Source organism: Acanthopagrus latus, chromosome 11, assembly GCF_904848185.1.
Source record: "Acanthopagrus latus isolate v.2019 chromosome 11, fAcaLat1.1, whole genome shotgun sequence".
Classification (NCBI taxonomy): domain Eukaryota; kingdom Metazoa; phylum Chordata; class Actinopteri; order Spariformes; family Sparidae; genus Acanthopagrus; species Acanthopagrus latus.
The window spans coordinates 28,613,739-28,630,960 of NC_051049.1; the positions used below are offsets into that span (position 1 = coordinate 28,613,739).

At 40.1% G+C, this 17,222-nt stretch overlaps 1 protein-coding gene across 2 annotated transcripts; it reads left to right on the forward strand.

Moving 5' to 3' along the window:
- The first annotated feature begins 14,618 nt into the window (after positions 1-14,618).
- LOC119028059 lies at positions 14,619-17,222 on the forward strand. Of its 2 annotated transcripts, none has more exons than XM_037113558.1 (3): positions 14,619-15,186; positions 15,217-15,828; positions 15,974-17,222. In XM_037113558.1, the coding sequence occupies exons 2-3, from the start codon at positions 15,547-15,549 to the stop codon at positions 16,625-16,627; spliced, it is 936 nt and encodes a 311-aa protein (XP_036969453.1). In that variant the 5' UTR covers positions 14,619-15,186; positions 15,217-15,546; the 3' UTR covers positions 16,628-17,222. The 2 variants fall into 2 exon arrangements, with proteins under 2 accessions (XP_036969453.1, XP_036969452.1); XM_037113557.1 differs by having other exon boundaries at positions 14,619-15,168; positions 15,199-15,828.

Genomic DNA, 17,222 nt, shown 5'->3' on the forward strand with positions numbered 1-17,222 from the left:
GAATGTTTTTTTTTTTTAGTTTCAGGCACTACAACTACTGGGTTAAGTTTAAGAAAGCATCATGGTTTGGGTTCATAACATTACTTCTGTTTAAAGAGTACCTACAGACCCGAGTAATTAACCTTATGTTATGTACGTGACGTAACTTTACTATGTTAGAAAGTTGGAAGAGCTTACCATTGACTCACAGCAAACACAAGTATGTCATAGTAAGCTGCTTTCATTTTCGACCATTTGTTTTGTTTTTTAATTTTTTCTGATGAGGACGGGCTCACGGTTGCAATTTTGTTAACTCCATTTGATCATGACCTCCAGAGCATACTGATGCAGTTTGGAGGAGAGTGTGAAGAAACCAGGATGAAAGTCAACACCAGGAATGAAACAGGAATGAAACAAATGGATTTTTCTCTCTGGGTTTGGAGCAAATTGCTTCTCAAATTGAAGGAGTTCAGGTATTATCACGATTCAGTGTCTTCTTGTTGTTGTGTTCTGATTTATTTTGATATTATACACTGTTGTGTCACGTCTTGCTTCTCACTTTTCAGTGTTTTTCTGTTCATTTGTTTCCCTTAAGCCTGCCTCCCGTGTGTGTCTGCGTTTGGTTCCTCAACTAGTTTCACCCACTTAAGTGTAAAGGCGGGAACACATTGGCCCAACCACTGGACGTCAGAACATGCACACTACTTTGGAGTTGGCAGCACGTCGAAGCGGTGTGTTCAATGCAACTTTTCTGCCAAATGGATCAGACGAGAGGCAACGGAGTGGTTGGATAAAGGCAGTTGGCTGTTGGTTTGAGTCTTTGTGGTGTGTGGGGGCCTTCACGATTATCTCAAGATCTTGTTCACGAGTGATGGTAAGATGGGGTGATAGATGGACGGGTGGATTGTTGTGTCGTCATCTTAAGGTGTTGTGAAGGACAGTTGTGGAGAAGAGCCAGTTGAGCTGGAAGGCAGAGCTTTTCATTTACCAGTCGATCTGGGTTTAAACCCTCACCTATGGTTATGAACTTTGGTTTGTGACTGAAAGAACAAGATTGCAGATTGGCCAAAATGAGTGCAGTATCTTTTCTAGGGTGACTGGGCTCAGCCTTAGAGACAGGGTAAGGAGCTGCTGGTCCTTTGCAATAAAAGGAGCCAGAGAAGACATTCAAGACATCTGGATGCCCTCTATGCACCTCTTTTTGGAGGTTTTCTGGGCATGTCCAACTTGGAAGAGGCTCCATGGGAGATGGAGACCTCACTGGAGGAATAATATATCTCATCTGACCCTGGAAGGCCTCGGCAGGAGCCAGAAAATGTTGCCTGGGAGAGGCAACCTCTGGATTACCTCACTCAGACTACGACCTGAATAGGTGGAAGAATTATTTAATGGCTGGAGCTCCTTAGGTTTTGCCGACACTGAGCAGCGGTTTATTTGTGCGCCACTCTGTAAGATTTTTGATTCTTCCTGATATGACATTTTGGGGGTTGCAGTCGTGGGAGGCTGAGCACGCAACCCTGGAGGGGTCCAGAGTTTAACACTAGAATTGAGGAGATGCGATCACCAATCCAAAACTATCCATCTGTCTGTGAGGATGTCTGATATCCAGTTGCAGAGTGAGACGTAGGTTAGGACCCCACTGACTAGAAAAATATAAGTGGATCATAAATCTCAAAGTCATAGGCAGTGTTTAATCAAATATATGTACTTTAATAAGACAAAAAAAAACTAATTATTATTGTACAATTCCCTGTAAATTTGTAATTATATATGGTCTTCATCCAATAACGAGGAAGTTGATATAGTGAAGTATTGTAATTATATCACAGAACAGTTTGGAGATTTAACACTCTGGGGTGAAGCCAGTTTAACCATCCAGAAAAATTGTCAGCTCCATTTTCTTACAAAGCAGGCCATATTTCAGCCATTAAGACCCTTGTTTGCTTTTGCTTCATTAATCTCTCTTTCTCCCTCATTTCTCTATTAATTTAAAAATAAAAGTGTGTTCTTCACCATCACATGTAATTAGATGAGTGAGATATAATTGACACTCAGCTTGTTTTCAGATTTGTGTGTCAATATCATCAAGAGTTATGTTGATATATAAAAAAAAAATGACAAGCTGAGAGTCTTCTCTATCCTTAAGGATTTCCATCCGGTGATGATTTTAGTATTAAATGTTCTATTGGGAGTACGGCTGCTAGCCATTTTGGTGCCCTAAGCATAATTCCTTTATGATGCCCCCCCAAGAAAAAAAACCCAACTTTTTACCAGTTTAACTTTTTATTACCAAACATATAACTCAATACCAATAACACAGTGTCAGCATCACAATGTAACACCTAAGAACAATAAAATGAAAAAGGAAAATCAACTTTGTAAACACAGTACACAGAACAGGTCACACAGGTCTCTATATTGTCACCTGCTGATGGACTCTCAATGACAGGACTGGTGCTTTCAGAGGTGGTGGTTCTCTGCTGTGTATCTGTCCCTAAACTGTTGGTTGAGGGTGGTTGATCAGGGCTTGGTACTGTTGTGGAGTCTACAGACCTGCTGGGGTTGATGTGTGCCTGAACTGTTTGTAGATGGTTGCTCATCATGTGTATCTATCTGTCTCAGTGTTGACCCTGCAGTAATTTAGAAACACCAAGAAAAAGAATCAGTATAGAAAGAGACAAAATACTCAAACAAAGAATCTTATATCGAAAAAAAAATCTCAAATCTAATCTAATATAATATAAAAGCATAATAGAATGAGTTGCAATATTGCACACAATTCAACAATGTTTGCTTTATGTCATTCATAATGATACTTTATATTTATAGCTTACCTACAGGAATAAGAGCAAAATGATACACCGCATACAAGACTACATTTCTGAATCTTAAACATTATTTTAATATTTAATTGAATACAACTTAAATATGTTATGAGAGCATTTTGACAATATGCTAGGTATTTATTTGGCTACAAGCCTGGCTATAGACTATTAATTGCATGCTACAAGGTAATAAATGATCTGAAGCAAGAGGAATTGCTAGCCTACCTTGTGCACTGACTGCTAACTCTTACTGAGAAAGTACTGACTGCGTCAAAATAAACCATAAACTACTGCTCAATATCTAAAATAAAGTAACAGCTAGCTGGCATCAGTTACTTGTAAAATACATAGATAATATTTAACTGTAAAATCTCAATTTAGATATTTGAGTTTGCTAACATTAACACTAATATGAGCTAGTTCGAGGTGTATGCTGGGCTAACCATCACATTTCCCTTATTTACGGATGATTAAAAATGGACTTACCTGCAAGTGATGCATGGGCATCATCTCACAGTTTCTTCTTCTTTCTTTTTTTTCTTTTCTCTGCTCCTGACTCCTGCTGTCTCTTCGAGGCCACTTACAAAAAACCTGACAACTTGCTGTCAAACTTCATCAGGCGCAATCCAACAGACCACTGAGACAGGGAGGGGCACCCACAGGGAGCTTGGGAAGTTGTGTGTGTGTGTGTGTTGGGGGGGGGCACCATCGTTACTTTCTTGAGCAATAAATATGTCTCTTGTTCTACCTGTTTTGTGATATACATGCCTAAAAAGTGCCTAATATTTCTATACTGAAATAATATCGGCATTATAATAATATGACTATGATGACTTTTCATTAGGCTTGTTTTTGGTGCCCCCTCAGCACTTGGTGCCCTACGCTCAGCGCGTGATACGTGTGGTGGGAGGGGCAGCACTGTTGACGAGGTAAATATGTATTTCCAGGTGTTAACATACCAAACGTGAGAAAAAAACATCCTCCTGGTTCTCAGTGAGATGAGTCTCGGTGGAGCAGTGATTTCTGCTGCAGCTACAGTCACCTCTGCAGCTTTAACAAGCCCCACAGAGACACACATACAGCAGCAGCAGCAGCAGCAGCAGCAGTGAGCACACCGCAGCCCAAGGCTGAACAGACACATCATCATGTGGAATGTGATCATGGAGCATCACTTATACAGATTCGCTGGGCTGTGAAATGAAACAGAGATGGTTTTACTGCCAACGCTAGTCCCTCTATTCAAGGGGGTGTATTAGACTACTTAAAATGATTTGGTTTATGAAAGCATATTTTTGGATAGAGGATGACTGTTGAATAACAGTTCACCAATCCCTGATAAAAGATCTGAAAATCCAGCTTAAATGTCCATGGTACCTAGCTTGTAGTCTTCTCCTTCACTGTGCAGCAGCAGAGGCAAACCTCTCTGAAAGGTGCCCCTGCGGTTCACTGATTTGGTACCATTTGCAATGTCGACTATAAATGGTCATTGTAAACAACCACAGCGACAACTCGAGAGCGAAGGAAAAGGTTAGCAGTGTGTTTGTCTGTTCACAGTAGATGTAAAGTGTGGGGACTAAACATGCTCAAACATTCAAAAAACTTTTTTATGGGTTGCAGTCATGGGACTATCGAAATGGCTTGCTAGTTTTAATTACATCCACCAAAGTGGTAATGTTTTCACTCTTGTCCCTTCGTTTGTTTTAGTTGGTTAGTTTTTGTTTTTTTTTGTCAGTGGGAATACCCACTGAACAGATTTCCACAAAACTTGGTGGAGGCTCCATTAACAGAATAGACCGCGTTGATATTTTGGTGCAGAATCTGATAAAGGGATGGATATGTTCTCGTCATAGTAAAGTCATCAGCATATTAACTGATTTTACGTGCTGTGTTTTTAATAAAAAGTCCCTCTTGTCTCTTGTATTCAATCTTGTACCAGCAATTTTCATTATCCCCACTGCTATAGAGCAAACCCCTTTTCCTACGTTGATTGATCAAGACCTGCTAGCTGCTCATATATGTTCTTCTATTTAGTTTTTGGGGCTCAGTCAAGTATGATGACTGCTGAAACTTGATTGAAAGTGTGGTGTTGTTTTTTTAAACACCATCATTCTGCTCTCTTCAGTGTCTTTCCATCATCACCGCCTCTTGCCTGTTGGTGTTTGCACAAGAGGGGTTTGATTATAACCAGATCATGTGATGATCTTCTTTAGAATAATGTCACTGGTTTTCTACATTTATCTGTTGTTCAATTTCTTTGAGTCTTACTGTCATAATCAATCCCAGCTGTGAGGCCCATTTGTCCCTTACATGTTTCTGCAGTGATCTGTGCTCCTCTTTCATTTGCTGTTGGGAGGTGTGTTATTAAATGTCCCTCACATCACCGCTATTTACCTTATTCTGTTCCAACAAAATGCCTCGTCAGTGCAGCATCCTCTTAATTTAATTTCCGCTTGTCCCCGTCATCTCGGCTTTCTTTCACTCCTCTGTATCCTCGCTGAAGTCTCTTCACGTTAGGGTTTCATGTCTGCACTCCATGTTCTGAACCTCGGGGCTTTGATCTTTGTCTGTCACCACCGACCGCCAGCGTGGCCAATTTAATTAGTCAGACAATCCGACAGAAAATTACACCAGCCAAGAAGTGCCTTGTTGAGCTCAGCTCCGCGGAGGAATCCATCAAACATGAACAGATTCAACCGCCGGATGAGACCAAACAGCGCTCTCCTCTCATGTAACAATGAAAATCAGACCTATTGTAATCCTGAATCACACAATTATCTAATCACTATTAGTCTGTGTTATATGTTCTCTCATTCGCAAATTATACCCTTTGTTTCAATGTATGCTGCACACATTATCATCATTATGAATATCATTCTCAGGGGTTTCACAGAGCATATTACTGATGTTAATGGAGAACTCCTTACAAGCTGCAATTACAGTTATCATTTCATAACATTCTGTAGCTGTGGCAGGCAGCAGAGTGCATTCTAAGGACGAGTAACATGACAAGCCACAATCCTCTTCAGACCTGTTATTTATTGAACGTAGTTAACATGCATCACCTGACATTTCCACCAGCCAGTTCAATAGTCAGAGTCAGAGGCGACGTCTTTCACATGAAGTGGCTTCGCTGACACTAAGAGAAAAGATTGTGGATTTACAGCCTCGGTGCTCAGAGCCGAGAGAGTTCATCCTACGCCTATGTCCAGAGAACAGCAACCGCTTCGTGTTTATGTTCAGGCTCTACTTCCACCCCATCGTTAAACACTTTCCACATAAACATCACTCAGTCTTCTGTTCAATCAGTTTATCCTGTTACACCTTTTGCCCATTTAATCCCATTGATAGTGATCCATTACTCTAACTGAGTTACAGGACAAAATGATTGAATAAGCTACGGGTTGAAAATAGACTGAAATGACTGTGCAGTCCATTATCTCAATGAGATTACAGCAAAGACAAGTCAATATGAAGTTTAAGTGTTGTGCTGCAGGGTCTGACCTTTGAATAGATTGAACTTTTGAGTCTTCCAGTCATCTAACAGGTGTTCTTAAACATTTTCTGGAAAGGAACAGAACGTAATCGTTTGAAATGGCATTAGAGCAATTAATGCTTCATTAGCCATCCAAAGTATTATACTGTAGGCTGCATGATGCTATGACATCATGATATTTTTACTTTACTTAAAATGACAATTGTGTTGATTCTACTTGTGTGAAACTACAATATCACTTAATGTATATATGTTGTATCGTGTTTACATCATCATGTATCAAGTCGATGAAACTCACACATTTTATGTTTGAAAAGCTGTGCTAAATGTTTATATTGGTGCTCTTTGTTTAGGATTAGTGAAATTAGTGATTTTTTTTGTGTGAAAAATGGAGAGACCATATTTGATCATGAAAACTAGTGCAAATGAGGAAATGTCCATTTTAGAGATACGCCCAGGGGTGTCGAACTGGGGGGGAAAGTGGTACTGATTACCCATGACCCCAATGGGGGTGGGGGCCCTTCAAAGGCCTGAAATAAAAATGTTGTTTTTATTATTTTTTAAAATTATTTCTAAGTAATTATTGTCATAAGTAACTTAAAATTGTCAGAATAAATCAAATAAGAGACTTTTTAAATCTTTGTTAAAAGTGGGGCAGTTTGGTTGGTATGCAAAATTTAACTGGGATCACTGTGGTTGTTCTGAGGCTGCTATTTAATATCTTTTGTTTCCGCAATTCATGTCTTTTGTTTTATTTTATGGGTGTTAATTTCCTTTGTTTTAGTAGACAGCAGTGTTTAAACAGGATAGGAGAACTATTTCTGTCATGTCCTGTAATATTTATGGGGTATTATGGTGCTTGGTATGGTTTTTGTGTTCTGTGTTGTGCATACAGAGGTGCATGGAGAGGCTGGGCGGAGTTTCTATTACCGGGGCCGTTTAGTCCAAGAAACAAATGATGTTGTAAGAAATGAAAGTGAGTTGCGACACAGTATTTATATGGCTGCAATGGCTACAATACCAAAAAGTTCAGGAAAACTAGTAAGAAAAGCAGTTCCATGGTGGAAAGTATAAAACTGAAGCTGTATTGTAGGAATTTGGAGAGGGTTAAAAGTTTTACATTTCTTGGTGTATTTTTTGACACAAGACTTACATGGAGGGATCATGTGTCAAATGTAGTTGAGATACATGTAAAAGAGTAATGAAATTAATAAGATGTCTTGCTGGAACAGAATGAGGAGCAGATGTAGGTTCTTTGAAGCAAATGTATGTATATTTTATTAGAGCAAGAATTGAATATGGGTGTTTGGTTTATGGATCTACAGCCAAGTCAGTTTTAGCTGGATTAGATATAGTCCAAAATAAGGCACTCAGAATATTTACAGGAGCTGTGCAATCCTCTCCAGTGTGTTCTTTGCAGGTAGAAACAGGAGAAATGCCACTCTGTTTAGGAAGAAAGTAGCTTCAGGCTAACTATTGGGTCAGCTTGATGGGTGAAAGGGGTGATCACCCAGTTAAAATAACAATCCAGGCAAGCTGGGAGAGAGAGGTGGCAAGACTTCCAAGTTTTGGATGGACCAGGGAGGCAGTGGCACAGGAAATGTCAATATATGACAAGAACTTTTGTCCAAGAGTGCTGTGGCCATCAGTTCCTTTATGGCAATTGGAGGTCCCAAAGATTGATTTAGAGGAACTTGAGATTAATCCTGAGTCAAATTTGGTGCATCAATTCCAGTGTCATATAATAAAATGATATCAGGATCACATAATACATTTTGTTGTTCAGGGATGGAATGCCCAAGCTTTTAAGAGAACCTCAAATTTCCTAAGTGTGTTCACAGTGGAATTGTATGCAATCCTGATGGCAGTGCAATGGACTGAGCAGATTCAGAGCCATAAAGTGTTGATATGTAGTGACTCTGTGTCAGCTATCAATAGTATTCAGAAAGGATCATCAAACTTTATCTCTCGAGGGGGGGTCGTACTCGGTGTCAAGGTGTATTAGCCCATGGAGTAAACTTACACCGGAATATCCCTTTAAAGAGGTCCTGTTCGGCCATGATTACCTTTAACCCAAATTGGTTCCTTCTTCCAGCATATGGGCCTGAGAGCCCCTCTCACCTCTTCATCTGGCAAGAAGAGGATAAGTGTCTCACAGAGTCCCTGTTTCTGTAATCAATTACCAAGTTGACTGTTTTCTCTAAAGGCGCCTGTTTGTCTCAAAACCTCTCTACCAAGTAAGAAGTGATAATGTTTTTCTTGCTGTAAACACGTCACTGGAGACTTCTCTTAGTAATTTATGACAAATACGTACATCTGTTTTTTTTACCCCCCGCCCCCAAAAGAAGACGAACTCCTTTTCCTCAGGTTAAACGAGGTCAAGCACGATAGAGTCTTTTCTCTCCACATCAGAAGAAATGAGAACTGTTTTCTTTCGGTACGCCTCAGGAACGAGCTCTTAATATGGCACCTTTAACCTTTTCATAGTCCTCGCTATCCTCCGTGCTTAAAGCAGAGTAAGCTTCCTGTGCTCTTCCCACCAAAACGCTTTGCAAAAGCAATGTCCAGGCATGTGTTGGCTCTGAAACAATAGCCACACATTCAAAATGAGGTAAATACTTTTCAACATTTTTCTCAGCAAATGGAGGTAATAATCTAATGTTTCTTCTACATCAAGCTGAGACAACGCAGCTGAAATGGAGAAACTTATAATTAAAGGACTGTATGTAACTGGGGTTCGAGTCAGGTTGAAGCACTACAGCCAGTCGGTCAGAACTGGGAATGATGTCTATGACTAATCCAAACTTGAAGGAGACAGGCACCATCAGTTCCAATGAACTGTCTTTACCTCAATTCTCAGTTGTGTGGTTCTGCAATAATATACAGAAAATAATAATGAATAATAATGAAATGAATCTTGTCTTATCTACAATCTTATCTTACATAAATTGCACCATTCTTGCTTTAGCCTGTGCAGACATGCATTAGACTGTTCAGAAGTCAAGCATAATGCTAACAGAACCGAAGTACACGTGGAGTGTAATAATTACACATGTATAAACCAATCAAGTGTGAGCCTCGTGGCCTAGAGCACACGCACACAAAGAACTTGAAATGTCACGTATGACTCCGAAATCCAAAGTAACATGCGGGAGAAAAGCTCCCGTTCTCCTCAACCTGCTCCACTACTTTCGATTCGCGGCAACCGTAACCCCCCGCTGGCTGCGCAAATGTGCTGGAACTAATCACGTGAGGTTGCGCAGCTCTCAATTAAATAAATAATTCTAACATTACAGCGGACCTTTTGAACAGCAGCACTAGATGAGCTCAGAGCAGCATGTTTAAGTTCAAGTTCTTTAAGGAAATGCTCATGTTCTCCATCCATCTGTGGCCAAACAATGGAGGGAAGAGAGTCAAGTTGCCAGACAACGCCACCTGGGGAATTGCACCCCAGGAAATATGACCACCACTCTTACTGGAAGGTTACACACAGATTCGTAACACCACTTGATTTGAAGAGGACATGAGAGATGGACTTCCTAATACACAAGATTTATTAATTTAGAAGAATACGCTAAGTTTAAAAGAACACAAGATGTCCAATATACGACCTGGGTTTCAAAATAAAGCACTATAAATTGCGGTAAACAAAGGATAAACAAATGTCAGGACCAGGGCTAACGCTTAGCTTGGCGGACAGACTAAAAAAAAAAAACAAAGGAGGGGACACAACTCCAACCAAAGAAAATCACTACAAACCACCACGTGGCACACCAAATTCAAGGGAATGAGAGGGGAACTGCCACCGGGGGAGTCTGCCGCACACTGCACCCGCTCTTGTCCTGAAAAAGAAAGAAAGAAGATTAAAATACTGCTTTTAGTGGGACACACAATTGGATTATACAGTTAAAACAAGAATCATACAAAGCCACACACGCTCACCACACTCACACCAACAGACAAAGAAATGACCCTAATAACTAATTAAATAACAAGAACCCAATACACATCTATCAGAAAACAAAACAGCGCTGAGATCTTTAAGCCTGATATTGATAGACTACATTAATCTGACTGTGGAGACAGCTGTGCCTGTATTGACTTGGAGGACGAAGGGGACATCAATTGGAGAGTAGTGGTCTGAACGGGCCATTAATCCCTGAGGGGGCCAAGGGCAGAGCTCACTTTAGCCTTTGACTGTTCCCATGGCAACCATAACTAGAATAAATAGGGATTCCCTACAATACACTTAACACCACACACACACCCTGCTCCTGAACCTGAACACACACACCCATGCGCACACACAGAGCAGGAATTCAGCTGTGCCATTGGTATGCAGTATGTTAGACGAGGTGTGCTCACTTTAGCCCATTACAGTGGGAAATGAGACATGGCCCTCACCCGTCATTACTGTAATTGGTTAAATTGCAGCTACATGTTTCTCCCCCCACCTGTTGCCAATTTAGAAATGAGAACATCCGGTGGAGAAAAAACAGAAAACAACAAAAAAAAACTGTTGTGAAATAAAGATGACAGGTGACATTTCTACTGTGAGGAGAAGATAAGAAGTTTTATTTTTATTCTTGTGTTCCTCCCACACTGACACACTCAGACACACTGTGACAGTTTGTGCCCTCACAACACATGCAGCTGAAGGGACATGCTTTCCTCTTCTTTATAATATACAGGACTGTGTCTACACTAACACAAGCTTTCCATTTTAAACTCTGTCTGTCTGTTTGTCAGAAAAAAAAACAACAACAACAACAACACCAAAGGACGTCAGCAATGGTTGTCAGAATGACACATCTTTCATTACATTGATAAGCTGTCACTAACATCTGGAAGAAGGAAGGTGACTGGTGTGAATGATCAGTGAATTGTACAACTTTTACATCAGAAACAAAAGTTTATGTCTTGCCTCATCCTAAAAATCAATATTTAGTCCTAATATTTATTTCCTAGGTTGCAGTATACGGCCTGATGAGGCTTACAGTTGTAATCTCCATTCCTGTTACTTCTTTTGGTAACACCTGATTATGCATGAAAAAAAAAAAAATACCGTAATATATACCGAGAAATTTTGAAAAGTACCGTGATATACATTTTTGGTCATACCACCCAGCACCAAGTGTCGCCACATTTTGATAGTATTTACAGTTGCCTACAAGTATGGTGAAGTCAGCTGGAAATTGGCTAACTAGTTAGCTCCGCTTCAGTCTGCTATGCAACGGCATTTGTGAGTTTAATGTAATAATATTAAAAGGGAGCTTGGTTGTCACAGTAAAAAGTCAGGAAACATGCAGACTGGAGACAGAGACGATGTGATCAGTGTCCAAGAGTTTGGAGACTGTGTTGGAGACAAACACAGCTTTCCCTAGCTGTTAGCCATTAGCTACATGATAGTAAATGTTACAACACATACGAACAAACTAAGTAACATATCAGACGCACTAATCATTCTGAAATGTCCTGCTGCAGCTGTAGAGTCTGAATTTTTTCAGGAGCCTCTCCTCTGGGTCTATAGTTGAACAACAGCATCTCAGCGAGCCATAACGATACATCCACTGTAAACATTAGAGCATGCTACCGCTAGCATAAGTGGCATCCTCTGCCTGAGAGGCAGCAAGGCAGGCGTTTACAGACGGAGCTCATTAGCATTTAAAGGTGCCGGCACAGAAACAGCCTGCTCTCAGTAGAGCTCAATGAGCGACTTTAAGACAGCTGAAATTCAGGACCATGGATGGGTTTGGGGCAATACATTTCAAATACAGTGTTGCTGGACCTCTGACAGCATGTGAAATTGATGAAAAACAGTATAATATGCGACCTTTAAACATTGTAGAGCTGCTCCTGTATATAAGCAGCTCACAGAACTGACCAACTCGCCTTTCACATAACTGCGGTTGTGTTATTGCCAGTTTTATTGTGATTTTAATTTTTTTTTTTTTTGGTGCCATTTCTGTGCCAACGATGGCAGACATGTTGGCGTTGGTGGCGTGTGTTGAACAAGACAAACACAGAATGGTAGTTTCCTTTAATTACTCCAAAGACAAAGACTGTCTTTACTTGAATTTTTTTATTTTTTATTTTACAAACCTCATGTGTGATTCATGGCATACTTTACACTACCATCAGTAAATGTGGACTATACAGATCCTCACACATTTTATGTGGATGATATTTGTGCTTGAAATACATTATCACAACCGGCTACTCATTTCACCAGAGTACAGGCTCAATCCTCATAACTGTGTTATCATGACTGAAAGCAGTATTTCTACATCGAGACACTGGTACTTTAAGTTAAATAAATGATCTGAGTATTTCCTCCATCACTGAAAACCGTATTGCCCCGAATATATGACGATGTTTTTTTCGATGAAAATAATGTGAAAAAGTGGGGTTGTCTTATAACCGGGGTCAAACCGTATGCTGATAGTTGTCTGGGGTCGCTACATGACTGCAACAGCAGAGGGTGCCAGCTTATTGTAGAGACGTCACCGACACAGAAGAAGTGACAGGAGATGAAAAATGGAGAAATTGTACAGAGCAAAGTGGATCAAAAGTGGGGCAAGTTAACGGATATCTGAGGCAGAGCTATGATGCTAATTTTATGATTATGGTAGTCAATGCAGCAGAGGTGTCAAACAACTGTCAGGCAGCCAAGAAATATGGAGTTACGGAGTGTAACGTCCGAAGATGGGGGGGTTCAAAAAGACCATCTGAAAAAAGCTAACAGTAAGAGAAAAGCTTATCATGGTCCTCAAAGTCAATTTTGGTTATCAGAATCTCTTTCTGAAGATTAGTCTTGAAAAGAGGGGTCGTCTTATAATCAGGGTCGTCCTATATTCAGGTCAATATGGTATCATGTATTTTTTATCTGAAGCACACTGAAATAAATGGAAATCATGTAATTAAACCACCAGTTTAGTGCTTCAGACATGCACACACACACACACACATGCCCATGCTTGCACACACACATACACACACGCACGCACACACACACACACACACACACACACACACACACACACACACACACACACACACACACACACACACACACAAACAGAAACGCTCCTCAACACTTCTCCTCCCACTTGTAGGGCCTCTTCTCACCCATTGTGAAAAGAGAAGAAGAATCTGTAGTGTTCTCAGCCCGCCTCTGCCCCGGATGGATTTTATGTAGCATTCCAAGAGTAGAGCAGGATAATGAGATCACAGCATGCATTTTTCATGGACAGGATGAAAGCACCACAGACACAGTGCAGAATCTACATTTCAAATAAATTGCAGCCCACATCCCTCCCGAAAGAATCTTTGCCTTGGAGAAAGAACTCATCCCTCAATGTCCTGCCTCTAAAATCAAGACAATAACCTTAAACAAAAGGCAGGACAAATGCTGAAAGACACAGCATGAAGGAACCCAAGTGGAGATCCTTCTTTTTCTGGGTTCGCTTTTAAAATTGTTTGATTTGTAAATTAAATGACAGCAGGGAACATAGAGGTTAGCTCAAAATGAAAAGCTTGGCAGGAAATTCTCTTTATTGAGAGAACTATTTATTCTGTTTAAAACAAGAGTACGCCTGGAAAGAGCAAACCCATGTTTTAATTATGAATATGTTCAGCATCATTCAGACCTTTCAGCATTACCACAGTGTAGAAATACTTGGCTACAGTCCTGCTTTCAAAAATGCAAGTAAAAGTGCAAAAGTATTAGCATGAAAATATGATAGAAAGTATCATCAAGCAGAATGAAAAATTAAGGAACAGTATATGTTATTGAATATAACTGGCAGCGCTCTAAAAAATATCCAAAAGTCATACTCAAGTAAAAGTAATGATATGATGTTATTTATTTATTTATTTTTTTACCTGTGTGTAAGCATTTAAGAAAAATATGTGTAATGTACCTTTACGTTAGTACAGATTAGATGATGACTGATCATCAGATCCATTATTCAGCATTTTTCTGATTATCAGAATAAGTTTGTTTTATTTTGTGGGTAAAATAAGTTAAGTCAAATTGTTTGGAGTGGTAGGACACAGTAAACTAGCAGAAATTGGAAATACTCAAGCATGGTATTGAGGTACTTTACTTGCTTACAGATGAGAAAGTAGTTGCATAATATTTTATGACCAATTAAAAGTTCAAGTACAAGTACAGTATATGACTGAATGTACTTAGTGACTTTCCACTACTAGCAGCAGGCTCTATTTCTGAGCCTTTCTTACAGTTTTTGCCGAATGCTTACACACATGTTGCAGACTTTGGCTTGCTGCGTCATAACTTAACACACAGGCCCAATACAGTTTTTTTCAGTGACTAACAAGCGTTTGTCCAATCAGTTAACACATTTTCGAAGCTCTAAACACAATTAGCACAGCATCGGACTTCTGTGGCCATACCATTCACACATTTCATGTCGTTTTCACACAATATGCAGTCAGTGAACACATTTCCACAATGCTTACATTTTCTTAAGAGACACGCGATACCTCCCAACAAAATTATGGATTGTTTTTGTATTATTTACAAATGTTAACACACAACATGCCACAATAGCAAAAACAATACTCCAAACCTTAGATACAGTATAAAATCCTCTACTTCTGCACTGATATAAGTTCAAAAACAATATATCTCAGCTGATAATGAACTAGCAATTGAATAATTGACACACAGCTGATTTATGTGGGGTAAATTGGGCCAACTACAGCTGATTCCAATGATTTCAGCTGCATTGATAACTATAAAAGGAGGACTTTGAGGAGTGATTTCTCTTGGAAGCAGTAAAAAGAAAAACATTGTAATGTCTGGACGAGGAAGAGTACGAAGGAGAGGTGCAGGTGTAGTGAGAGGTGTAGTGAGGGGGGCAGGTGCAGTGAGAGGTGTAGTGAGGGGGGCAGGTGTAGGAGCAGGCCCAAGGAGAGGGCAAGGTAGGGGTATAAGAATGCGTGGTGGTGGCATTCCAAGGGCTACAAGAACGGTAGTCAGTGATGAAATTCGTGCCACTATCATTGACCATGTCATCAACCATGGTCTTTCACTAAGAGAGGCTGGTGAAAGAGTGCAGCCCAATGTGAGGCGGTCAACAGTTGCCTCCATTGTACGCATTTTTCGACAAACCAACAGGTATGTATTGCATTTTACATGGATTATTTGTATTCTCACTTGACATGTCAATACAGTAAGGCCATACAGAAACGCTAACATAGAATTTTTTGTCCCTCTAAAGGATGCAACGTCTTCCTCCCTCTGGGGGAAGAGGAAAGCTCCTCAATAATGATCAAGAGCTTGCCATTGTGGAAATGGTAGTTGCAAATAATGCAATAAAACTCCATGAACTGCAAACTCGGATTGTAGAAGACAATGACATGTTTGAAAATGTTGACAGTATCAGCCTCACAACAATTGCACGGACATTATCCAAACACAGAGTGCGGATGAAGCAGCTCTACACTGTTCCCTTTGAGAGGAATAGTGAAAGAGTCAAAGAGCTACGGCAACAATACATCCAGGTATAGTGAATATTCAATTCAATCTTCAATTCTAAAAGCTTTGCACTTTGCAAGCAGGTAACCTAGACAGTACAGCACTGTAATTGGTTACAGCATAGTATGGTGTACAGTAATGACATGATTTGCATTTGAAACTTTGTTTCAGAGAGTTATGGAATTGGAGGCCAACCAGGCACCTCATGAGTTCATCTACCTTGATGAGGTGGGATTCAATCTGGCCAAAAGGCGTCGTCGTGGACGAAATGTTATTGGACAAAGGGCCACAGCTGATGTGCCAGGACAGAGAGGGGCAAACATAACAATGTGTGCGGCGATTTCAAACGCAGGATTGCTGCTTCACAGATGTCAGGTTGGACCCTACAATACAGAGCGCCTCCTTGCCTTTCTTGATGATCTCCACCATCACCTCATCCCACAGCAGAATCAAGAAGGTGAAAACATGAGGACCTTTGTGATCATCTGGGACAATGTGGCATTCCATCATTCCCAAGCAATTACAGCATGGTTTGAAGCCCACCCAAGACTAGTGCGTCTGTTCCTTCCACCCTATTCACCTTTCCTCAACCCCATAGAGGAGTTCTTTTCTGCTTGGAGGTGGAAGGTTTATGACCATCAGCCACATGACCAGATGTCCCTCCTTGAAGCCATGGATGCTGGCTGCAGGGAAATCACAGCTGATAACTGCCAAGGGTGGATCCGTCATACTAAACGCTTTTATCCCAGGTGCATTGCCTTGGATAATATCAGATGCGATGTTGATGAAAACATGTGGCCTAACCCTGAAGACCGCAGAGATTAGATAATTACTTTAGAAATGTTGTGCTTTTATTATTTTGAGCTTTTTGCATTTTTTTTCTTTTTCAGAATGTTCTTTTGTGTTTCATGGATATTTTGTTCACTTTACTGTAAGCAGTACTGTAAAAGTGTTCTGTTCTATCCCACTGTAAACAGTACCTATATCTACTGTACCTCTTGTAGTAAACAGTAAATGAATAAAAAAATGATTTGGTTTTTAGTGGAATGCTTTTACATACAGTTCCCAACCAGGAAATTTAGTGTAGAAATGTTGTATTGCATGTTTTACATGCAAATATCTGTAAAACTGAAACAAACACAAGTCTATGCAGTAATATCAACAATAGCCAGTGTTTTGAAGCCTGGTGTACTTTGACTGACTGCATGTACCTTCTGAAGTGAAAACAAGTGTTATTCTTTGACAACATAATGTCATTGTGGGTCAGATTTCCAGTGTTTTGGTAAAGTTAGTTTGTACAGAGAAAGGTGTGTTCTATTTTGAAATGAAGAGTTAGTATATATTTAACAATATGTGTTTTTGAGAAGAAAATTATCCATTTGGCCAATTGTGCTTTGTAGGTGTGAGTCTGTGTTAAGAG